Here is a 24298-nt window from a genome sequence, read left to right on the forward strand (position 1 = left end):
AAATAATGGGCATATTTTTTTCACATGGGGGGGAGGGACACACTCACGTTGACATAAATATATACACATTTTTACTCTTACAAAATCAAATGATTTGCATTACCAGCATACAAATCATTTCTTCCATGGGTGTTCCAAATTCTATAGTAAGAAATTGGAATGTCTTAAATACTCCATAATGTATTCCTAGAAAAGCAATCTCCTAACTTGTAATATTATCCACTTGGTCAGGAAATTTGACATCTGTATCTTGGAAATATCCAAACTGGGAATATACACGTATGGGTGAAGAATCAAGAATAGCCTCTTAGTCGAGCTTAGTTATCCCCCACCCCCCCCACAAAAACTCAACAAAAATGCAATGGACAATACACTGAACCCTGACACCTTGAATTTAGGTTGGTCTGGATTTTTCTCCACAAAAAGTTGCACCATTGTTACAGCTCCAACTCTGCCAAGAGGTCAAAGTCCTCCAGAGGTCACGTGTCCCAACTGCTGTCTTTGAAAGCAATTTTGACTAACCGGAGTTCCAATTCAAAAGCATCTGGGCGATCTTGTGGATTTGCAGCAAGCATTTCCTTAATCAACTGTTTCATACGAGCATTCATGGTCTTTTTCTTTACGGGAATGAGCAGTTCCATTTTCGGATTTTCTAGCAACGCCTCTCCGACAGGCACAATTTCGGTCCCTTGCCTCACATAGCTCCCCAACAATTCTTTCTTTGTTTCTGTGTCTATGAAAGTGATCCTTTCCAACATCGCCCAGATTATAATCCCCAAGGCAAAGATGTCTGCTTTGGCAGTGTAGTGACCTTCCCAAACTTCGGGGGCCATGTAGAAGTCTGTGCCACAAGCTGTAGAAAGAAAACATTTGTTTACGTTCACAGGCTCTTCGGGGTTTTGTCCTGAAGCCGAACAAACCTTACTTAGCCCAAAATCAGCTACTTTCAAGGTAGGTTCCAAGTCACTGGCATCCATCCTGCTTTGAGAGATCAAGATGTTGTCAGGCTTGAGGTCACGGTGAATGATCTGGTTTTTGTGCAGGAAAGCCAGGGCGCTGCTGAGCTGAAGCATAAAGCTGGTATTGGTCTTGCGGCTGGGCTTTCGGGACAGGAGGTATTCATTCATATCACCCCCGTCACAGAAATCCATCACAAACCAAAGGTAGTAGGCGCTTCTGGGATCAAAGGCAATTTCACCTTTCAAGGAGGTCTCTACAAGCTATAATATGAGAAGACATTTCATGTAACTGTTTTAACAAGCACAATTCAAGAAAGCAACTTTGACTAAGGATGATGCTGAGAATTTTGTATTTTAATGGACTTTTTTTATAATACTATTTTGTTCTTCCTCCTAATTTTCCTTTTCAAGAGTACTGTTGGCAGTACAGGTTGAGCATCCCTAACCCAAAATGCTCCAAAATCCAAAACTTTGAGCGCCGACATGACGCCACAAGTGGAAAATTCCACACCTGACCCCATGCGGTTCAATGTACACAAACTTTGTTTCATGCACAAAATTATCTAAAATATTGCATAAAATTGCCTTCAGGCTATGCGTATAAGGTGTATGTAAAATATAAGTGAATTTTGTGTTTAGATTTGGGTCCCATCCCCAAGATATCTCATTATGTATATGCAAATATTCCAAAATCCGAAAAAAATCAGAAACACTTCTGGTCCCAAGCATTCTGGATAAGGGGTATTCAACCAGCACTTTCAAAGGACCATAGGCAGCAGGCATCTCATCCTCTCAGCCAGCAACTTCCACGAAAACACTGGCTCAGGTATCACATCCAGCCAGAGTTTCTGCTAACACTAACTTCAGCCACCACTTTAGCTTCTAAACATACGAACCAGGATTCAGACCTACTTATCAGTTTTCATTTTCCATCTGCTCAGCAGCCCCATTTCTAGGGACTGGAGACCAAGCAAGACTTGTCAATTCCGGCAGAACACCACACCCACTTCAAACCATGGTTTGATTTTATACCTGAATGCAAACTAGACCAGGTTTCAGACACAGCAAACTACAGTTTGCTCACAACAGTACACAGAAGCTCCGTTCAAACTTCACATGGCTAAAGAAGCTTAACTACCATTTTGTGTGGACTGTCTGAACTGACCAAATGATCAAGTTCAGACAAGCCTTTCTGTTGTTATGCGAATATGCCTGGGGGAAACTTCCCTCTGCTTTCTTGTGCAGCAATCTAACTAAATATCTCTGCCGCAATCCACAGTTTGTCATCACATCCAAGCAACAAACTATGGTTTGCTCACTTCCCTATGAAACCAGGCTTCCAAGCTAGGAGTTTGCAGAGGGGATTTGAAGTAGGATGAGGATCCAAGCACAATGAAAGGGTGCCTGTCCGCTGCCTCTCCTCTCTCCAGTACCCTCAGGAGAGGCATGAAGAAGCTGGAGAAAGCACAGCTAATAGGCTGCCAAGAGTTCGTTTGACCTTTGAAACTGCAACATACGACCCATCTACAAGGGTGAATGCTGTCAGGCTCCCTGAATAGAAAAATCAAAACACACAGCTAAAAAATCAGGGACTCTTGCTTTTGTTCTCCTAGTTATTTTGAAGTGGTGATCGCTATTTACTAACTTCCTAATCGATGAGTGAAATGGAGATTGTTAAGCAACAGTTGTTAATGCCATTTTACATAAACTCTACATTTTATGTCAAATGACAATGGAAAAGGTTATGTGCATCTTTTCCATGAATGACTCTGAAAATAGCTCTCAATACAATACCACTGATATTACTGTCATGCTAACATTGGGTTTTGCAATGCTGTGGTGGCACAACAGTCAGTAATCCCCATTCTAATCACCCACTCAGCAATGTAGGAAGACCTACTGCCTTTAAACAGCAGAATTTTCAACAGTGGCTTCCTATACTTAGTTCCTCTTTCAAGCACAGATGAAGTTTAGAAAAATAGTTGAAAAAGAGCTATATTTACAAGCTTCTCCTTGCACCCACCAAGATGACTTTGCTAAGATCAGACATCCACATTACAATTGCGTAGGGCGTTTTCCCTTAAGTTTTAAACCAGGGCTGTCAACAAAAGGCCTGAGGGCCAGATCCGGCCCCGAGAGCTTTTATCTGGCCTGCGAGCCACCCCCTCCCAAGTCCCAATCTGGGCTGGTAAGGCATGGCCCAGCCCAACCATGTAACATTTATGTCATATCTGGCCCTCATAACAATTGAGTTCGACACCTCTGTTTTAAACTGCTTAGCTGTGTGACTTCTGTCCAGCCTGTGAGCATGGCTGCAACTGCAGAATACAAAGAAGCAAATAAAGGGGCCTTTCAAAACCTAATACGAGGTGGTGTCGTGTACCCTGGCAGCCTGCTCTTCTCCTGCTCAGTAAGTAAACAGTTTCCAACCTCTGTTCTGTTACCTGCGGCCTCCTTTACCTGTAAATAAAGAGAGGAGCTGGACCCATGGGACATCTTCTGCACCATGCCGTCTTTTTGCAAGACGCATTCTTCCAGGTGGATTATGTTTGGGTGTTGGCTCTTGATGCTGCTAAGCGCCCAAAACTCACGCAGGGCTAGTTCTACGTTCTCCGGAGCATGGCACCGAATCTTTTTCACTGCAACACGTGCCAAGGTCTTCCTCACCACTGCTTCATATACCACACCATAGCTGCCACGGCCAACCTCCCGTATTAGATCGTATTTTGGCTGGCTACTCACCATCTTCAAGGTCAAGGTGTCTAGAAGGGAAAAAAAGAGTAGAAAAAACTAAGAAACTTGTGATTGATTTGCATCCTGTAAAATATTAAAGACCTTTCACTGGTACTGTAGATATTTTATTTATTTAAAACATTTCTGTGTCACCTTTTCACCCAAATAGGGTCCTGAATGTGGCAAACATCAAAATATTTAAAACATTAAAATGGCATTTAAAATGAGATATATATTTAAACAATTCAATAAAAACATACAGACATATATCATGACTAGGGAAGAAAGGCCAATAAGAGTTACTGGAGGTACACCAAGACAAGCAAAATGGTATTCACCCACTGGCAGAAGACAACGATAGAAGGAGACAGATAAATCACCCTGGGAGAGCATTCCAAAGTTTCAGTGCTACAACCAAGAAGGACCTCTCCTGGGTTGCCACCTCTCTAATTTCAGACGGTGGGGGCACTTGAAGCAGGGTCTCTGAAGATGACAAGAGTAGATGGATTGGTTCATAAGGGAGAAGGGTATGCTGGCCCCAAGCCATGTAGGGCTTTAAAGGTCAATACCTAGATCTGAGTCCAGAAGCAATTGGAACTAGTATAGATAGAACAAAACTGGAGTGGTATGATCCCTACAACCCACTCCAGTAAACATTCTGGCAACAGCATCCTGTACCAACTCTAGCTTCTGGACAGTCTTCAAGGGCCGCCCAATGCAGAGCACACTGCAGTAATCTAATCTGGATGTTACCATAGCATGCACGACACTGGCCAGATCTTGCTTGCCCAGGAAGGGCCACAGCCAGCTCACCAGATGAAGTTGCAGAAGGACACCCCTGGCCACCACTGCCACCTGTTCATCCAACGGGAGATTCAGGTCCACAAGCTTCTCCAAAGCTACGAATCTGCTCCTTTGGGGGAATTCAACTCCATCCATAACAGGAGATATCCCAATTCCTGGATCTAAACTTTCCCCCACCAGCAGCACTTCCATTTTGTTGGGACTTAAGTTTTACCTTGTTAGCCCTCATCCATCCCAAAACTGCCACCAGGCACTTGCTCACAGTCTCCTTGGGATCTGCTGGAAGAATGAGACAGAGCTGAGTGTCATCTGCATGTTGGTGGCAACTCAGTCCAAATCTCTAGATGACCTCTCCCAGCAGTTTTATATAGATGTTGAAAAGCATGGGGGACAAAACAGAACCTTGTGGGACCCCACAGGCCACCGACCAAGGGGCGGAGCAGCAGCACCCCAGGACCACACTCTGAAACCTACCATCAAAGTAGGCCCAAAACCACCACAGTGCAGTACCTCCCCAGTCCCAACCCTGACAGATGATCTGGAAGGATACCATGATCAATTATATCAAAGGCCGCCAAGAGGTCCAGAAAAATCAACAGGGCCAGATTCCCCCTGTCCATCTCCTGGTACAGGTCGCCCACCAGGGCAACCAAGGTTGTTTCAGTCCCATGACCAGGCCTGAAACCAGATTGGAGTGGATCCAAACATGCTTCCACCATTGTTGACCTCTCTACCCAATTTTTGCCATCTAACACCAGTGGACAGTGCTGTATCTAGCAATGGTGGCTGTTGCCCATATAGTAAAATGAAAACACATTTATTACAATAAAGAAGTTAAAGGGGAAACTATATAGAGGACAGGTGGGACATATTCCATATGGCACTGGGCTTCCATCTCTCTAGATACAGGACCCACCTTCAACCCCCAGGCAGCAGCATGGGACCCATCGAGCTGCAAGCACATGATAGGAAAGTCATGTGACATCACAGCCATGCAACATCACAGTCGTATGACAGGAAGAGTGTTTCAGGTGGGTAGCCATGTTAGTCTGCAGTAGTAGAACAAAATTTATATCTGACAAAGTGAGTTTTAACCTTGGAAAATGTTGTTGGCCTTTAAGGTGCTTCTCAACTCAAATTCTGTTCTACACATGAAGCTGCCTTATACTGAATCAGACGCTTGGGCCGTCAAAGTCAGTATTGTCTACTCTGACCAGCAGCGGCTCTCCAGGGTCTCAGGTGGAGGTCTTTCACATCACCTACTTGCCTAGTCCCTTCAACTGGAGATGCTGGGGATTGAACCTGGGACCTTCTGCATGCCAAGCAGATGCTCTAACACTGAGCTATGGCCCCTTCTATGATGGGACGAGGAGGAGCAAGAGTTATAATCGAACTGGTGCCAGACTTGAGCAAGCTGAGCACAAGGAGGCATAATGTACTGAGGAACAAGTTGGTGCAAGGTATGTATACATATAACTCTCCACATAAAAGCCCTCCCTTGCCTCCTCTCTCCTCTTACCCAGCACAGCGTGCTCTCAGCTGCTCCCTCATTCTTGCCAGTTAATGTTCATTGCCCTTGCTATCAGCACACAACCCGAATCTTGCCCCCAATCAACTTTTTTGAAGCGAGGCAACTTCACATGGCAAACATGTATACAGAGAACTGGAAGCCTGACTGGAGGGAGTACACAGTGACTGTGTTTTGTGTGTGTGTGTGTGGGGGGGGGGGTTTGCATATGTTTTCTAAGTCCTATGACAATGCGTACTTTGAAGAAAGTTTTCCAAAAAGCTTCTGCAAGGAACACTAAATGCAGTCAGATCCAGAACATAAGCTTTAAAAAAAAGGATATCCTAATGTACAACCAGAAGCAAGGGACCCCTACCTTTCACAGCCACCAAAGAGAGGATACATCATCAGCACATGCACCTTCTGTGACCCACCCTCCTGCAAGAACATGAACTTGGGTGCAGTGAATGCTCTGAGTGTACCTGATGCCGCAACAATGCTGAAGCTTAAGCGATTCAGCCCACTGTAGACAGAAGATCTTTGGAACCCCCACACAACAGCCGGAGATTATTTTATACAGCGTATTATATCTGGATGTCACACAACTGCAGGAGATTTTATACAGCGTATTATATCTGGATGTCACACAACAGCAGATTATTTTATACAGCGTATTATATCTGGATGCCACACAACCGCAGGAGATTATTTTATACAGCGTATTATATCTGGATGTCAATCTTCACTTGCTAGTTAGAAGGTACACAAAGCTGTCACCAACGCCTGCCTCTACAACAACTTAAGATTGCAGTCGTCGTCGTCCCCCCACACACACACATACTTACTTGGAGGCAATCCCTAACGAGTATAGTGGGATTTATGTCTGAATAAACACTCACAGGCTTGAGCTGCCATTCTGCCACTCTAGTGTATCACTGTTGCGTATAGTACAAATACATGTTTTGCAACACACACACACATCACATTGGCATACTAGTTTAAGAAACCTTGGTCGACTTGGGGGCCTTGCTGGTACGGTTGCCCAGGAAAGCGGCCTTAAAAAAACGAAACAAGCCTCTTGCGCTTGATCTACAGGTGAAGCTGTTGCAAGAGGCGACGCGCGAACATTTTGCCATCTTGCCTCAACACCCTGAAAGGCCCCCTGCAGAAGAGCAGCCCCAAACAGGTCCCAGCGCACGCTCGGGGGCCAAGCCAGAGGACACGTGTGAACCTCCGCACACACGCGACTGACCAAACCGCCCGAGAACGCAAAAACGGGCCGCAGGAGGGGAGGGGGGGTTCGAGCCAGGCCTGGCGCAGGCCTCCTCCGGGGCGCGCGGCCCAGCGCCAGGCCTGTCGCTGCGGCTTCTTCCCTCAGGTAGGCCAGAGGCCTCGCAAGCATCACCGCTTCCTGGCCGGCCTGTCAAGGGAGGCACCTCCGGGCCCCGCTCACTGTCAAGGCCCGAGCGCCAGGCCTGCAGCCGAGCCGGGGCCATATTCTGACGGCTTTACCTCAGAGTCGCCGCCGCTGCCTTCTCTACTCTTGGCCGCCATTATCGGGCTCCCTTCCCCCACCCCCCCACCGACTTCTCCCTCTCTCTCGCTCTCCCGGTGCGCCGACACACCCCCTTCCCAAGCAGCTCGCGCGCACGCGCAGTCACGCTCTCCTTGACAGAGCGGCGCGCCCTCGCCTCCGCGGCCCCCCCTCCCGCGGAACCCAGCTCCACCTTCCCTCCATCGGATTGGTTCTCATGCGCGGCCTACCGGGCTTCCTATTGGCTGCCGCTGCCAGCTGTGTCTGTGCGTTCTCCGCTCGCTCTCTTTCGCCGTGCAGCTAGGCGCGTTGCGAGCAGGAGCGGATTCTCGAGCACCGTTAGGGGTGGTCGGAGCTGCGGCGAGGGTTTTATTGTTTTTTAAATATTTTTTTTTCTCCCCTTGTTCCTTTTGCAATAGGGGAACGCGAGTTGCGAGGAGAGCGACTCATTTATTATAATTAAAATCGATTGTGTGTTTTTTGTAGTGGAGATCGCGGATTGCTATTTTTATTAGCTTCTAATATTGTTTCCTTGTGGCTCCTTTTTGCCCTGAAGTCGCTATAACTTATGATTTATTTATCGCGTGTGGCTTTTTGTGCGTTGGGGATCGCGAGTCGCTGCGATGTTGATTATTAATTTATTATTGCAGTTATACTCGAGGTTATTTTTCCGCGGGTGGAAAGGGGGCTTGCTTGCTTTTGCAGCGAGGATCGTGAATTCCCGTGATGGCAGCAATTTTTAAAAGGTGCTTTTTCTTTTGCGACGGGGGGTGGGTGGAAATCACGCGGCACAGCCGACGGCGACGCTGGATTTGCACACATGCACGAGTGAACTGCAAAGGGAGGTTGTGCGGGAAGGGGGCTGGGCGCAGCGAGGGACCCCGGGGCTCGTGCAGAGCCTTAGTCAAGCCCTTCTCCGTTAACAAAAGCCAGCATCGGCGCGCGGAGGACGGCAAGGCGTCTCTTGCAGGTGATGGCCCAGAAACGCCCGTCGCCTGTGCAAAGAGGGCGGCGGGGGGCCCTGCCTGCGCGCATCATTGACCGACCCACCCGGGGGGAGGTGCTCGGGCCCTTTTGCAACTGGCGCGAGCCGCTTCGCCTCCCCTCCCGCCTCTGGCGTGCTGCCCCCTGCTTGCTCGCCTCGCCCTCTGCAAAAGACCTACCGCGGCTGTCACCCGGAGGTCCGGCTCTCCCCGCTGGGGTGCGGCGCCTTTCTCATATTGGGGTTGTCTTCTGCAATTAAGAGGTTGCCGGTCTTTTTTTCCTTGTTCTTGTTCTAAGAAATTGGAACCCTCTTAAGGGAACCGCCTTTAAGAAAGCAGGGGGAAGCAATCGGCTTCCCCTAAGAACAGCAGCCTGTCGCTCTGCCAGACAGGCCGGGGGTACCTTTTGTTACCCCCATTGTATGGGACATGTTTCTCTGGCTGCTGCAGGCACATAAAGGTTGCAATCGTATGGTGAGATCTTGCTCACCCCAGAGGATGGAGAGCTGTTGGTATCTTCCCTTAAAGGGACCCGGCCTTCGATTTGTAGCTATTAGAGGGAAATCATTTATCCATGTGGAATGGGGGCGGGGGTCGCCTGTGCATTCATGAAGGAGAAGGTTGAATGGTGCCGGGTGCTCTACGGGAGGAGAGGCTTGCATCCGAAAATGGCTTGCCACAGCAGCCTACACGCCTGCCTTGGTTTTGTTTTTTATTATACTTTTTATTTTATACAGAAACGGGAAAAGATAATAAAAAGAGAACAGGCACGTGTCTGTGTCCAAGTTTACAAAGTAATACATTTGTTCCTCAACTTCAGTTTTACCCATTAAAATCAAGAACTACTAGATCATTATAATGCCCCCAAACAATTAACAATTCCCTTATAAAATACATTGATTTGTAATTCCCTTATGAAATACATTGTTTTACTTGACTGATTACCTTAATTCTAACCGTTAACTGAAATTATCATTTTCTAATACTCAACACCAGATGGTAATCTATATCTGTATTCTAGTTCTTACAAAAACGTTAGGCGCAGAAAGGGATTTATCATACATTGGTTGCCATTTCATCTTGAAATCCTCTAACGAATTCTTTTTCAACATCTGCCTTTGTTGACTGGAGCAAGTTACCGGGAAGAAGGCAGAGTCTTGTGGTCCAAGACCTGGAGAGAAGGGAGAACTCTGCTGAGCAGAGATTCTCCTGCTGTGGCAGTGCTGGAAGGGGAAAGCTGCACTGGGGAACATTCTGTGCAACTCCCAAAGCTGCTAACTACTCTTTCATGGTGTAGATTTGGGCATCTTTTTGGTCTGGAGGTGTGGAATGGTTATATTACAACAGGGCTGTCTGTGTGTGGTGGTGCTTTTCATGCAGTGGTGTGATTCACTAGAAAACTATGAATCATCCTCTGTAGAGCACAGTTCTAAAATCAGGTAAGGCCATAAGAGTTAAGTAGCAGTGTGGTCCTAAGCACAGTGACACTCTTCCAAGCCCATAGCCTGTGTGTGTTAAGTGCCGTCAAGTTGCTTCTGACTCATGGCGACCCTATGAATCAATGTCTTCCCAAACATCCTATCCTTAACAGCCTTGTTCAGGTCTTGCAAACTGAGGGCCATGGCTTACTTTATAGAGTAATCCATCTCTTGTTGGGTCTTCCTCTTTTCCTGCTGCCTACAGCTTTTCCAAGCATGATTGTCTTTTCCAGTGACTCTTGTCTTCTCATAATGTGACCAAAGTATGACCGCCTCAGTTTAGTCATTTTAGCTTCTAGGGTCAGTTCAGGCCTGATTTGATCTATAACCCACTGATTTGTTTTTTTGGCAGTCCTCAGTATCCTTAACACTCTCCTCCAACACCACATTTCAAAGAATTCTACTTTCTTCCTATCAGCTTTCTTCATTGTCCAGCTTTCACACCTATACATAGTAATAGGGAACACTATGGCATGAATTTACTTGATCTTGGTTGCCAGTGACACATCCTTACACTTCAGAATCTTTTCTAGCTCCTTCACGGCTGCCCTTCCCAGATTCAGTCTTTTTCTGATTTCTTGGCTGCAGTCTTCCTTTTGGTTGATCATGGAGCCAAGGAATAGAAAGTCTTGAACAATTTTGATTTCCTCATTGTCAACCTTAAAGTTGAGTAATTCTCCTGTAGTCATTACTTTTGTCTTCTTGATGTTGAAGGGCATAACTCTGCTCAGGATCACACTATAAATAAATTCAGCTTCATAGATGTTGAATGCAATGCTAAAAACACTTTCCTGGAATAAGTCCTATTGAATACAGTGGTACTTCTGAGTAAAACATGCATAGGATGGCACCTAATCTTGATTTGGTTGTCTATAACCTTCAGTGGGAAAGAGCTGTGAGTCAGCAAGTCCCTGGTTCAAAACTCATTTCAGTACTATAAAATAGGGGTAGTACTACTGGCCCACCTTACATGACTGTTGTAAGGTTTCCTGTTTTGGGGGCTGTTTGTGGCATTCTATGTAAATACTAAATATCGCCAAGGTTCCCTCAGCGATAACTATTTTTGCCATTTCCTTCACATTAGCAGCTTCTGGCTTGTCAGCAATGCAGTTTTTGCCGAGAAGGATAAATTTTTGTCTCCTGCAATTAGGCCTAATTGTTGTAATGATCAGTGAGAACATGAATATAAGGATGCTCAAATATGTGCTGGTGTGGCTCAAGTTCTGATGGGTAAGCAAGGAACCAGTTTTTCACTGGGGTGTTCATCTGTTTTGGAGCAGTTCAGTACTGTTCATCAGGATCATTTTTGCATTAAAAAATTACAGTACAGTGCAATTGACGGTATTTCACCTTCTCACACAGCCTGAGTCTTAGGCCCCACCCCCACAGATCTGTCATGGCTACTTATCACTAAGCAGCCACCCAGTGAGCAAATTAATCAGTTAACCACTGATTATTAATAAACACGAATTTTTAGCAAGTTTTACTATTTGATTTGTGAGGTTATTTTATGCATGCACATTTTAACACAGCCTTATGGGATTTCTCCCTCTTAATACCAGAACGTGGAGTCATCTGCTGAAGCTGGAGGGTGAGAGATTCAAAACAGATAAAAGGAAGTATTTCTTCACACAACGCATAGTTAAATTGTGGAACTCCCTGCCCCAGGATGTAATGATAGCTGCCAACTTGGAAGGCTTTGAGAGAGGGGTGGACATGTTCATGGAGGGCTATTCATGGCTACTAGTAAAAATGGATACTAGTCATGATGCATACCTGTTCTCTCCAGGATCAGAGGAGCATGCCTATTAGGTGCTGTGGAACACAGACAGGACAATGCTGCTGCAGTCGTCTTGTTTGTGGGCTTCCTAGCGGCACCTGGTTGGCCACTGTGAACAGACTACTGGACTTGATGGACCTTGAGCTGATCCAGCATGAACCGTCTTATGTTCTTCTACACCTCACCCCCATGTAATTTAGTTACCTGACCCCCTTGTCAATGATCTGGGGGGGGGGGTCAATTTCAGAGTGTAGATGCAGAAAGAGGATTGCAAGGAAGAACTGGACAGCCGCAAAGCTGTTTAGCAGTTACTGAAGCAGACAATGGTAAGGTGAACAGTTCTGAGGCTCAGCCCACCAGCAGTAGCAGAGGTCGCACACAGTGTCGTTGCTTGCTGAACCTGCTTGCTGTGAAGTTTGCAGCATCTTAGCGTGGAACCATCAGGGGTATTAATTCTGGATCAATTGACCTGGAGAAACAGGTTTGATCCTGTGTATATATAGGAGGTTCAGGATTTGTCGGGCAGGCAACAAAAGGAGGCTGCTGGTGGCTCAGGCTGCCATATAAACAGAATTCCCTGGTGTTGGCTTTGAAGACAATTCCAGATGGGCAGCTGTGATAGTATGTAGCTGCAAAAGAAAACGGGAATCTGGTGGTACCTTAGAGACTATCAAAATATATTGTAACGTAAGCATTCATGGGCCAGATGTAGGAAGTTCTGACTAAAAAAAGCTTATGATGGAATAAATGCTGGTTTCTTGCTTTATTGTGTTTACCTTTGAAGAGGCAAGATTCCTAGGGAACTGAGAGCATGGCCTCATTCAGGCAGCTTGATCTGTGTACACATTTTCATGCCCGTTCACCAAATGAGCCTGCAAAATTCTTTCTCCCTGCTACAGATTCTGCCCTGCTTCCCCCCCCCACTAGAACTCCATTCAAATCTCTCCTTACCTGCCTATTTGTTTTGTAAGAAAAGAAGACTAATGGCTCACCTGCCTTTTCTTTCTCTCTTTCTTTCTTTCTTTCTCTCTCTCTCTCTCTCTCTCTCTCTCTCTCTCTCTCTCTCTCTCTCTCTCTCTCTCTCTCTCTCTCTCTCCTCCCCCCCCCCGTTTTCAGGCCAAGGTCTTGAACAATAAAACTTAAATAAGACCCATCTCTAAAAACACCCTTCAAATCTCTGCAGCCTCCACAAAACGAGCAACAAGTATGCTCAGGGTCAGAGTCCTCTAAGAGGAACTGATCCTTTTGCTCCAAAGTTGCTCGAGAAAATGCGGACTATTTGTTAAAACATGGTATAACCCTTAGCATATTGCAGCCAAATAATTGAAAAAGGGCAATTAAATCTTGAATGCATACAGATTCTACATTACTTTGGACTAACCAGAGAATCCATATAGGGAGGAACATTACCCTTAGATAACAGGCTCACCTGCCTTCAGTATGGGAGTAATTGTACAGGTCTACCTGGCAGGCTTGTTTTTTAAAAATAACCGAAAACTCATACACTGTCCGAGGTGCCATAGCAACGCTACGTAATATGAGAACACTGACTCTGTTCATGGAACACCCATCTGCATAGGTGATAATGGCCCAGAGGTCACATAAGATGACAACAGAGGCATGTATTTTGTGCTGTGTGGTTTCCCTACTCTGCATTGTTTCCCATGTGGAAGAACATAACATTTGATGTTTTTTATGCACATATGGAGCAGCACGTATCGCAAGATAACCTTCCCTGTGTAGTTTCTGAAAATGCCAGTCGTCGGGTAATTCTGGATATGTCGTCAGTGATTTTCTCCCCCCCACACCAGTTCCTTGGTTAAGGAGATGCACCCAAGACTCAAAATAACAGCAGCAGCTGTTAACAGAATGCTTGTTGGGAAGGAGGAGGGGAAATATGGGGTGTTTGAGGGCAGTGTGTCACAAGGGGGCGCTTTGTAACGTCAGATAGAGGCCGGTCCTAACATCGGTTTAAAGTACCTAGAGCAAGCTGCCGTGGGAACTATCCAATCAGCAGATGAGTCAAGAGAACAGTAAAATGCCAAGCAAACCCCTAAAGAACTACATTTAGTTTGATGCGCGTGTAAAACGTACAGCCAGATCTCTTTAGCAGCACAAAGGACTGGCTCCACATTTATGAATAGGATGTTGTACCTCATCCAAAACAATATGGATTGCCATATTGAGAGCCAGCGTGGTGTAGTGGTTAAGAATGGTGGTTTGGAGCGGTGGACTCCGATCTGGAGAATCGGGTTTGATTCCTCGCTCCTCCACATGAGTGGCGGAGGCTAATCTGGTGAACTGGAATTGTTTCCCCACTCCTACACATGAAGCCAGCTGGGTGACCTTGCGCTAGTCACACTCTCCCAGCCCCACCTACCTCAAAAGGGTGCCTGTTGTGGGGTGGGGAAGGGAAGGTGAGTGTAAGCCGGTTTGATTCTTCCTTAAGTGGTAGAGGAAGTCGACATATAAAAACCAATTCTTTTTCGTGGCATTCTGCAGGGTTAGGATTGCCAACCTCCGGGGAGCACCTGGAGATCTCTCTGATTACAACTGAATTACAACTGATCTCCAGACCACAGAAGACCAGTTCCCTTGTAGGACATGGCTGCTTCGGAGAGGCATTTGTTGTGGCCCTTTGTGGATCCTGGCAGTTATCTAGCTCAGAAGGATCTAAGACTGGCGATCCGCCCCCTCCGGCAGACAGGAATAGCCTCTATTCAAGGTGGATGTGAGTTTGTTTTGCAGAGAAAAGAAACCTTTTCCCCCTTGCAGAAGAGTCATTAGCTATGAAGCTGCTAGGGCTGCCCAAGAAACTGTGTTAACCCTTTACCACCTGAGTCATGGAGAAACTACGTGGCAGACACTTGGAGCCGTCTCCGGTCGTGCCTCTTTTTCCCCCCCCCCCCCAATGTTTTATTAAGTTTTTCAAAATAAACAAGCAAACAAATACATACACAGTCATTCACACAGTTTATACTCCTTCAGGGAGTCTATTTCATCTTACATCTCTAATCTCATAACTTGAATTTAAATTTCACACTTTGTATAAAAGATTTCCTTCTATACATTGTAACAAATTATAAGAAAATAAAAAACAAAAAAATTCTAAGCACTGATCTTAATATCTAACCATCTACCCTTTCCATTTGGCATAATCAAAATAACATTTCCATTTCTTTTGAAATTCTTCAATCATCTTATCTTTAATCAAACTGCTCAATCTTGCCATCACGGCAAATTCATCCATCTTTTGGCTCCATTTATCCAAATCTGGAATTTCATCCTGTTTCCAGAAAGCTGCAAATACCAATCTTGCCGCCGTCATTAAGTATCCGAATAATTCTGCATGATTTACATCCAGATTGTCTGGTAGGATTCCCAACAACATAGTCTCTGAGTTTAATGGAAATTTAAGTCCCAAAATTTTCTGGATTTCTTGATGAATTTGTATCCAAAATTTCTTGGTCGTCTTACACGTCCACCACAGGTGGAAATATGTCCCATCTTTGTCTTTACATTTCCAACAACGACCATCATAAGATTGATCCAGCAGAAGAGTGGAATCTCAGTTAGTTACTAGGGAGTGGAGAGACCAGGCACGGAGCTGGGGGAAAGAGTGCCCGGGGCAGGAGGGAGTGGGTGTGCCATGGGCATGTTGGAACCAGGTGTTGGTGGCCCGAGGGGCAGTTGCCACACTGCTGCCATGTGCTCGCCCTCCCCCTGGCCTGGCGCGCCGCTTCTCTAGGTGGAGCAGGGTTGACGAAGAAGGGCGGGCGGCACCACGCGCACTCGCCGTGCCGTGGGTGGGCAGCCATGCCCATGCCACAGCAGCACTCCTTTTCTCCATGCCTGTGCTGGTGCCCCCCTCCTTGCACCCAGGGCACTTGCCCCCCCAGATCCCCCCAATATCCAGCCCTGGGAGAGATTGTTGTTGGAAGTATTCCCTTGCAAACTCAACTTCTAGGCTGGTTTGCCAATGAACCCACCCCCACCCCCAGCAAAGCCATCCTGCTCAGAAGACCGCACCACTTTAGACTGCAAAGTCCTTCTACTGGAAGAGAGCGAGTGATCCCAAATGGAATCCATCCAAAGTGGGAGAGTTGGCAGATGGGTGAAAACATCGGGAAGTTGGCCCTCAGGAAACCTCAGGCCAAAGGGGGATGAAGAACTCACAAGCAGCTATGAGGACCTTTGGAGTGAGGAATGAATTCAAACAGTTGCATTTTAAGTGTTGTTTCTGCCATGCTGTTGATGGATGAAGAGTGACACGCGGCACCTGCCTGCTGAGGAGTGGGGCTTCCAAGTCACTGGAATGGCAGTTTCATGAAGACTGTTTAGTAAACAGAAGTCCCTGCCAATTCTCTGTCAACCTGTGGGTCATTCCATGGGTTTTTTTAGCCCTTGCAGATTAAAGAGATGCAAAGGAACCATGCAGGCAGTATTCTGCCCAATTGTTTAGTGAGATACACACCTATTCCCACCTTTCTGTGTTTCAACATGAGGTCACAGCTAATGCAATTGCAAGAGCTACAAGCTATTGTCTAGAAACAGGAACAAGTCCTAGCATGAGCAAAAGGTAAAGTCAAAAGGTGCTTCCTCTACTTCCGTGTTGGCGAACCTATGGCACGCGTGCCCGACTCGGCACGCGTAGCCCTTTCTGCCGGCACGCACGAGGGACGGGGCGAGGAACCGGCAAGCTGACAGCGGGGAGAAGACGGTGCCACGCCGCCGCACCCCAGCTGTAGCCCCTCCGCCCAGCTGAGAGTCGGGCGGGCCGGCGCTGGGCGCGGTCAGAGGACTTGGCTGGGGTCGTGGGGAGGAGGGCAGGAGAAGACGCGTCTTCAGCCTACTCAAAAAAACTCGGGCCCAGAAGCCCCCTCCCCCGCCCCTTCAAGGAGGCCCCGGTAGGGCAGGGGCGGGGCCAGCAGGGGCGGGGCGTGCAGTCTGCCCCATTCCCCAGGCACGGCTCCTCCCCGGCCGCCCCACCACCGCGTGCTTCTGCTGGCAGCTCCCGCCGCCTCAGCCCGGAGGAGGAGGAAGACCGAGGGACCCCCGCTGCTGCTGCTGCCGCGGGCAGGGGCTCCTTCCAGCAGGCGGTGAGTCCGGTGGGCGGGGGATGGCGCGTGCGTCTCTGGGCGCGTGCAGAGTGTGGAGGGCCCCGGAGGGAGGGAGGAGGGGGTGGGCGGGGAATGGCGCGTGCGTCTCTGGGCGCGTGCAGAGTGCGGAGGGCCCCCCGGAGGGAGGGAGGAGGGGTGGGCGGGGGATGGCACGTGCGTCTCTGGGCGCGTGCAGAGTGCGGAGGGGCCCGGAGGGAGGGAGGAGGGGGTGGGTGGGGAATGGCACGTGCGTCTCTGGGCGCGTGCAGAGTGCGGAGGGGCCCCGGGAGGGAGGGGGTGGGCGCGCGCACGGAGGCCTCTCCCGGCGCCGGCCTCAGCCTGCGCGGCTCCCCCGTCGGCGCGGGGGCGTAGCCCGCGGGGTTCGACCGTCTGGCTTGGGCGGGGGGCGGGCGGGGCTTCCCCCCTCTTCTCCCCCCCCCACCCGGCCAGGGGAGCCTGCCGATGCAGAGGCTGCCGAGCTCCGGAGGGTCCTGCCACTCCTCCCTCTCCCCCCCGGGGCGCAGGTCAGCGCTCCTCCCTCCGTCCCTCCCTCCCTCAAAACAACTCTGCGAGGTGGGACAGCGCGTGGCCTGCTTGCAGCGGCCCCTTTCGGGACTGGGGAGCAGACCTCCGGTCCGGCCTCAGCACCCCCACCCACCGCACAGGCCTGCCAGGCAGGGGTGCCCGCCTGCGGGTGGGGCCTGGGGGTCCCACAGGGGGGAAGCTGGCTCACCTTGGGGCATGCGTGGCGGGAGGGGGGTTTCCAAGAGCTTCAGGAGAAAAGGCAGATTAGGTCAGGAAAATGACCCAGGAGGGAAAGGGTTAAACATCTCATCGCTTCCCCCAACAAAACTGGAAGCCCCTCACAGTTACCCGGGAGGGGGTGGGGGTGGGCTTCTTGTCTAAATTCTTGTTCTTTTTTGGAGTTGCATGGAGGGTTATTGGCCATTTGTGAATGGGAGGTTTTGCCTTGGATTTGCCACTCAGATGCACATTTTCCCCATCCAGATTCTCAAAACTCTGCATGGGGGTTATTGGCCATTTATGAATGGGAGGTTTTGTCTTGGATTTGCCTTTCAATAAAAAGTTGTTTGTATCATTGAAAGCTCTGCTATTGTATTTTTCTTTTAAGGCAAAAGATGTTAACGTATTAGTTGTTTTTTCTAAACTAAAACCTCAGTATTCAGGTTAAATTGGCGCATTGGCACTCAGCGATAAATAAGTGGATTTTGGGTTGCAGTTTGGGCACTCGGTCTCTAAAAGGTTCGCCATCACTGCTCTACTTCTTCCCCAGCTTTCTGGAGTAGTTGTCAGAAGCAAACACAAAGCAATGATGTCTTTACAAAGCAAAGATGTCTTTCCCATCACCTGTGACCTGATCCTTTGAAACATGATAGAGGTCTGTAAAATTATGCATGGTATGGAGAGAGTGGATAGGGAGAAGCTTTTCTCCCTCATAATACTAGAGCGTGGGGTCATCTGCTGAAGTTGGAGGGTGAGAGATTCAAAACAGATAAAAGGAAGTATTTCTTCACAGAACGCATAGTTAAATTGTGGAACTCCTGCCCCAGGATGTGGTGATGGCTGCCAACTTGGAAGGCTTTAAGAGGGGAGGGGACATGTTCATAGAGGAGAGGGCTATTCATGGCTACTAGTCAAAATGGATACTAGTCATACCTATTCTCTCCAGGATCAGAGGAACATGCCTATTATATTAGGAACACAGGCAGGACAATGCTGCTGCAGTTGTCTTGTTTGTGGGTGACCTAGAGGCACCTGGTTGGCCACTCTGTGAACAGACTGCTGGACTTGATGGACCTTGGTCTTATCCAGCATGGCCTTTCTTATGTTCTTATGAAGGTGGCAGGGATTGAATTTTGGACTTTTCCATGCAAAGCAGATACTTCTGCACTGATGGCCCCATCCCTTGGTGTGGAAGGTTCTAGGAAACTGGTTTAGTGGTTGCAGAAAAGTAGGAATCCTTTGAGGGAAAGAGTGCCCTATTTGAAGCGCAGGAATCTGGATCGACCGTAGGATGATTGGGCTTGGGTAGAGAACTGGCCTTAATCCCTACCTTTTGATGCAGAAGCACTGAACAAACACTGGTCTATGGCTTCCGATCAGCATCTCAGACTGAAACCTTGACCTCAGCCCAAGCTGGCCAGATGGGGCATGTTGAAATAGTTTTGTTTGGGAGGAAGAGGGAGAAGTCATAAAGGGCGATCACTGACTTGTTCATTGAGCAGATATGCGAGACTCAGATCAACACCTCTCTAAACAACAACTGTGAAGCTACAGCAGATGTTCTTATTGCTCAACTCTTCGACACATTTCAAAAGACACCTACAGCCTGATAGGACCACACCAGGGTTCTCGGTTTTACCTAGTGTTGCTGTCTGAGAAAACATATCTACCCTCGGCAACTTCCATGACCTCGTCAAAGGTCATAAGAAGCAAACCTCCAAGGAAAGGATAGAGTAACTTTGTTCCTGGAAGCTTGAAGAAGAAGAAAGCCTCTGATAACAAGCCATGGCAAAAACAGTTTCTGGCTCTAGAAATCATAAATGGTGTCCGCAATGTGATCTGCACCCGTGAGTTTCTATTCCTGGTCTCCCCTAGTCACTTGGTTTTGGAAAATAGGTGGTGTTGATCTTTCTCTTGCAGGCCAAACAATGCGACGGGTCAGCCCTACCTTGATAAGATCTGGGGCATTCTATTTTGACAACGTTGTAGGGAGAAATCCTGCACTGACCTCCAATGCCGGATCAGTTGCGTCAAGTTTGCAGCTTGGAGCCATTCAAATGAAGACTGTAAATGTTTTTGGTAGCTGTGACGTAAAACGGTTGCATGCATTTTATGTCGCTCTTTCCAGTTGCTTCTGAAGGAGGTACACTTTCAGTACAGTAAACCCATTAATGCAATATGGGTCTTTCCGGACATGAAAAATAAATACAGCACATAGGTTGTGTTGCTGAATCAGAGAAGTGCCTGTTTAGTCTTACGCTGCTCCCTACAGCAGCCAGCCACATTCTTCCTATGGATGTCCTCAACATTTGGTATGCAGAGCACACCCTACAACTGTGTAGAGGGACAGTGCCTGTTTTCTGGTTCCCCTGTCCCTGTCAAATAACAGTCGGTTGTTGGTTCTGGTTTTTACCTTTAAAATAGGTTAAAAAGGTAAAGGTCCCCTGTGCAAGCACCAGTCATTCCTGTCCCATGGGGAGACATCACATCCCAACGTTTCCTAGGCAGACTTTGTTTACGGGGTCGTTTGCCAGTGCCTTCCCCAGTCATCTTCCATTTACCCCAGCAAGGTGGGGACTCATTTTACCAACCTCAGAAGGATGGAAGGCTGAGTCGACCTTGAGCCGACTACCTGAAACCGACTTTGGTTGGGATTGAACTCGGGTTGCGAGCAGAGCTTGGACTGCAGTACTACAGCTTACCACTCTGCGCCACGGGGCTCGTACCTTTAAAATAATGTTGTGTTAAAAGAGTATAAGTTGCTAGAGTTGTCGTTCCTTAGCATTCCTTCTCCACCATCCCTTAAGTTAAAATCTCTAGAGTAGGGGAGTGGCTAGATCTCGTCGTCAGTGCACTTGCATGTAAGCATCTGCACATAAACATTAAGGTGCCATATAGGGCACATCTAGGCATTTGATTGACTTGTTAGGAGCTGTAGATGTGATAGGTTTTTTTGGGATGATTGTTAATTTTTTTTCTAGCATGTATGTAAGTTTAAAAAAACAACCTTCCTCTTGGTTTTTGAAACAATGCAGGATAGCGTGATTACAAAATAAAGAAATTCAGTATACAACAGATGGGCCATTTACTGTATGCAGGAGTATTTAGCTCCCAATCCCTACTGGACTACTTCGAGGCTTCCTTTTCATTACTCATGATTTTACCAACCTTTAGAAGTCACTTTGCTGCTGCCTCGTTCTTTCCCCGCAGTTCTAGGATGTTGTTTTATGACAAATTTGAATTCTGCTTCGAGGCAAGAGCGAGGCACATCCATGCCATTCTCATGCATAGTCCTGACTTCAGGTTTCTCTCCCCACACCCATTCTGGCTTCTCCCTCCCGCATGTCTGTCCCTCCCATCCAATACCTTCCCTCAAAACGAAGCACCAAAGAGGGAATGAAACCTTCATGAAATGTGCAGGCAGACACCAACCGAAGGGAGGCTGGAAGGCAGCTCCTGGCAGGGAGCTGTTGAAGAAAGGAGGGGAGGAATAGCCAGTTTTGCAAAAGCACATGCACAGACAGGAAGCAGTCCCTTTAAGAGCTGACCTGCCCCCTCCAAATAAACTGCAACAAGGCTGCATTTTCAGAAGCTTCGTGATTCACTGGGGATGCATAATTCATCACAAGGTACTCCTGGAATTTCTTCATGCATATGATGTTTGAGGATTCAGATCAGAAAACTTTCTTCATGCATATGATGTTTGAGGATTCGGATCAGAAAACAAATTAAAAACAGAGTTAAAATATGCTGGCAGGTAAGCCAGAGGTATACTGCCTTGGAACACTGCAGTTCTTTTAGCTATCATGGCTAATAGCCATTGACAGGCCCGTCTCTCACGAATTTGTCTCCTCCCTTTTATAGTCTCCCATAAGGCCGTAACATTAAAAACTCCTTAAAGGTAAAGGTCCCCTGTGCAAGCACCGAGTCATTCCTGACCCACGGGGTGACGTTACATCCCGACGTTTCCAAGGCAGACTTTGTTTACCGGGTGGTTTGCCAGTGCCTTCCCCAGTCATCTTCCCTTTACCCCCAGCAAGCTGGGTACTCATTTCACCGACCTCGGAAGGATGGAAGGCTGAGTCAACCTTGAGCCAGCTACCTGAAACTGACTTCCATCGGGATCGAACTCAGGTCGTGAGCAGAGCGTTTGACTGCAGTACTGCAGCTTAACATTCTGCGCCACAAGGCTCCTAAAAAACCCTTAGGCACATATTTTTCTTTCAGGCATCATGTAAATGTTACAGCAAGCATCATCTTATAAGAGGCATTCTCTCATGTATGAGGGATAAACATGGCCACCATATAGGATTGCCGACTCTGGGTTGGGAAATTGCAGGTGGAGCCTGCAATGGGCAGAGCTTGGGGAAGCAAGGGAGCTCAGCAGGGATGTGATGCCATAGAGTCCACCTTCTGAATCTGCAGGGGTACTCATCTCTGTAGTTCGGAGATCTCCGGGCCCCACCTGTAGGTTGGCAATTTTGGTATCATAAAAAAAGGTTCAGAGGTTCTGAGCCAAGTATCCTCCTAAAATGGAGTTTCTGAGTAGGCACTTTCTGTAGATATAGAGGTGATGCCTCCTAAGCACTTCTGAAGTCCCTTCTACCACAGTGAAGTAGAGGAAAGCCAGGAATGGCTGCCTGCTTTGGAGAAGAAGCAAGAGAGTGCCAGGGAACACATTGGTGGGCACTACATTAGAGGAACGCTGGAACAAGGCACTCTTTTTTATCCCGACTAAACATTTTCTTGGCTTGTGGAGAGTCCAAAGGAGATCTAGCCTACATTAGGGAGAACAGCATCAATGCAACTTTCGAAAAGGTTCAGAGGGTTGTTAGACCCTGCTGTGGGGCGCGAGGGAAGGGTTCACTGCGCCAGCCACTCTATTGAGTTCCTTTCTTACATGAGGGTGGAATGCCTCCCCGTGGGTCTGCCAAGCCGATTAACACGAGGCCTTCTGGCATCATGAACCTCTGAGTCACCGCGCTAAAATTATCTGCTCCCCCCCTTCTTGGTCCGCCAATATTTACAGGTCTCTGTGTGGACCTGGAACGGTAACCTGTTTATCACTTGAGTTCCCAGAGGAAACTGAATGTGAAACCCTGATCATGTGAGCTAGCGGTTTCGTCCTGAACTCAACTCATTCCTGCCCTCAAGACTTGTGTCGGAGATGTTTCTTTTGACCCCCATCACCCCAAGCTCTTCTTCAAGGCATCAGAGAACCTACCAAGCCTGAGTCCATACGTAGTCCCTTGATTGCATGGAAGACTGGGTCAATTTTCTACTTTCATGCCCTTGATTTAAGGAAAACATTCTCCGTGGGTGGCTTTTAACCCTGGGACAGGTGTGAGGACTTGCAGGATTAATCATGGAGTTCAGTCTGCTAGACGGCTAGGCCACAGCTAAAAAACTACGGTGCATAGCAATTTAGGAAATCCCCACTAGTGACTAGGGCTAGGTGATCAGTTTCTCATCACACAAGAGTGAGCAATGTGTCAGCACAATAATCAACTGCTCAAGTTCTTCTGGACTGATGAAGCATGGCAAAGGCACAGTGCCAAGGGACTGGCCATATCTCCAGTGGTTGGAGCTCCAGGTTTCAGAACGCCAGAGGCGGATCTACTGTGAAGCTAATGAAGCTTAAGCTTCAGGGCCCCTAATCCCGGAGGGGGCCCCTGAAGTAACTTTTTTTAATGAGTGAATTTCTCATCAAAATTGATGGAGTTTTTTAGCGATAGAATCACAAGCCAATGGGTTGAAATACTTAATACTGACTTTAGAATATGCTCTGATACCTATTTCATATGGCCTGAAAATGTCCCTGTAATTGGTCAAATTTCAAAATTTTCTCAGGGGTTTGCAGCTCCCGAACCCCCAGCTGTATGGGCTCGCTGAGCTTGCCAGAAGCTATTCATAGCCTACATTTTGGCAGCTGGATCCTTGAATCCTTCGTTGGTGCACGGCTTAATAGTCCTATAGCTCAGCCCTAAGGCTAGAGCCAATTGGAACCATAAAAAGACACCTGAATTCTCAATTCAGGCTGCACTCGTCTCGCTTGTACATTTTAACACCAAAAATCAGATTTTCACCTCTTTGTCCTAACGAGCCCCCTCTGATGACCTTCTTTCTACCTCTCTATTCGAGAATGAACCAATACATCTGCCATAGAACAACCCCACTGAAGAAGATAAGAGCGGTTACCCAGACCTCGTTGCTGGTGGGAAGGGGCACACTGTATGGCCCATTTCCAAGGACTCCACTCCACCACCCTGTTCTCCACCATTTGGGCCTCGAGGTCTTTGCAAGGGCAGCAAGGCCCTTTGGACCTTGTTGGACATTGCCCTATTGTTGCTGGTTGTGAAGGGGCCCCCATAACAGTTCAAGCTTCAGGGTCCCAAAAATGTAGGTCCGCCACTGCAGAACGCTGTGGGCAAGATGCTCTCCCATGGTACCCACCTGAACACACCACCTCCAGTGGATGCACACATAACACTCGCCCAGAGGAGGGAGCATCATTTCTATGTTCCTTTAACCCTGTCAGCACCACACACAAAAAAGTACCAAAGAGTCATGCTCTACTCCCTCCTCTGACTTCTGGAATGGGAGATTGCCCCAGAAATTTCTGAGGTGATCTCTCATTCATTGTAGAAGCAGGTGGTCCAAGAACATAATGACTGAAA

General features: G+C 47.7%; 1 protein-coding gene across 2 annotated transcripts; it reads right to left on the reverse strand.

Moving 5' to 3' along the window:
* Window positions 1-385: 385 nt before the first annotated feature.
* PDIK1L (PDLIM1 interacting kinase 1 like) lies at window positions 386-7576 on the reverse strand. Of its 2 annotated transcripts, none has more exons than XM_056847678.1 (3): window positions 7516-7576; window positions 3420-3721; window positions 386-1220 (listed from the first exon to the last, which is right to left on the reverse strand). In XM_056847678.1, exons 2-3 carry the CDS (start codon window positions 3702-3704, stop codon window positions 480-482), a joined length of 1026 nt encoding a protein of 341 aa, XP_056703656.1. In that variant the 5' UTR covers window positions 3705-3721; window positions 7516-7576; the 3' UTR covers window positions 386-479. The 2 variants fall into 2 exon arrangements, with proteins under 2 accessions (XP_056703656.1, XP_056703657.1); XM_056847679.1 differs by having other exon boundaries at window positions 386-853; window positions 3404-3721.
* Between the last annotated feature and the right edge of the window lie 16722 nt (window positions 7577-24298).

The sequence above is a fragment of the Euleptes europaea genome, chromosome 3 (genome assembly GCF_029931775.1).
Source record: "Euleptes europaea isolate rEulEur1 chromosome 3, rEulEur1.hap1, whole genome shotgun sequence".
Classification (NCBI taxonomy): Eukaryota; Metazoa; Chordata; class Lepidosauria; order Squamata; family Sphaerodactylidae; genus Euleptes; species Euleptes europaea.

Coding starts and splice junctions, on each gene's coding strand:
- PDIK1L (XM_056847678.1), bottom strand. CDS start 3,704: ATGGTGAGTAGCCAGCCAAAATACGATCTAATACGGGAGGTTGGCCGT. Junction 1,221..3,419: donor GCTCCTCTCTTTATTTACAG/GTAAAGGAGGCC, acceptor CTCATATTATAG/CTTGTAGAGACCTCCTTGAA.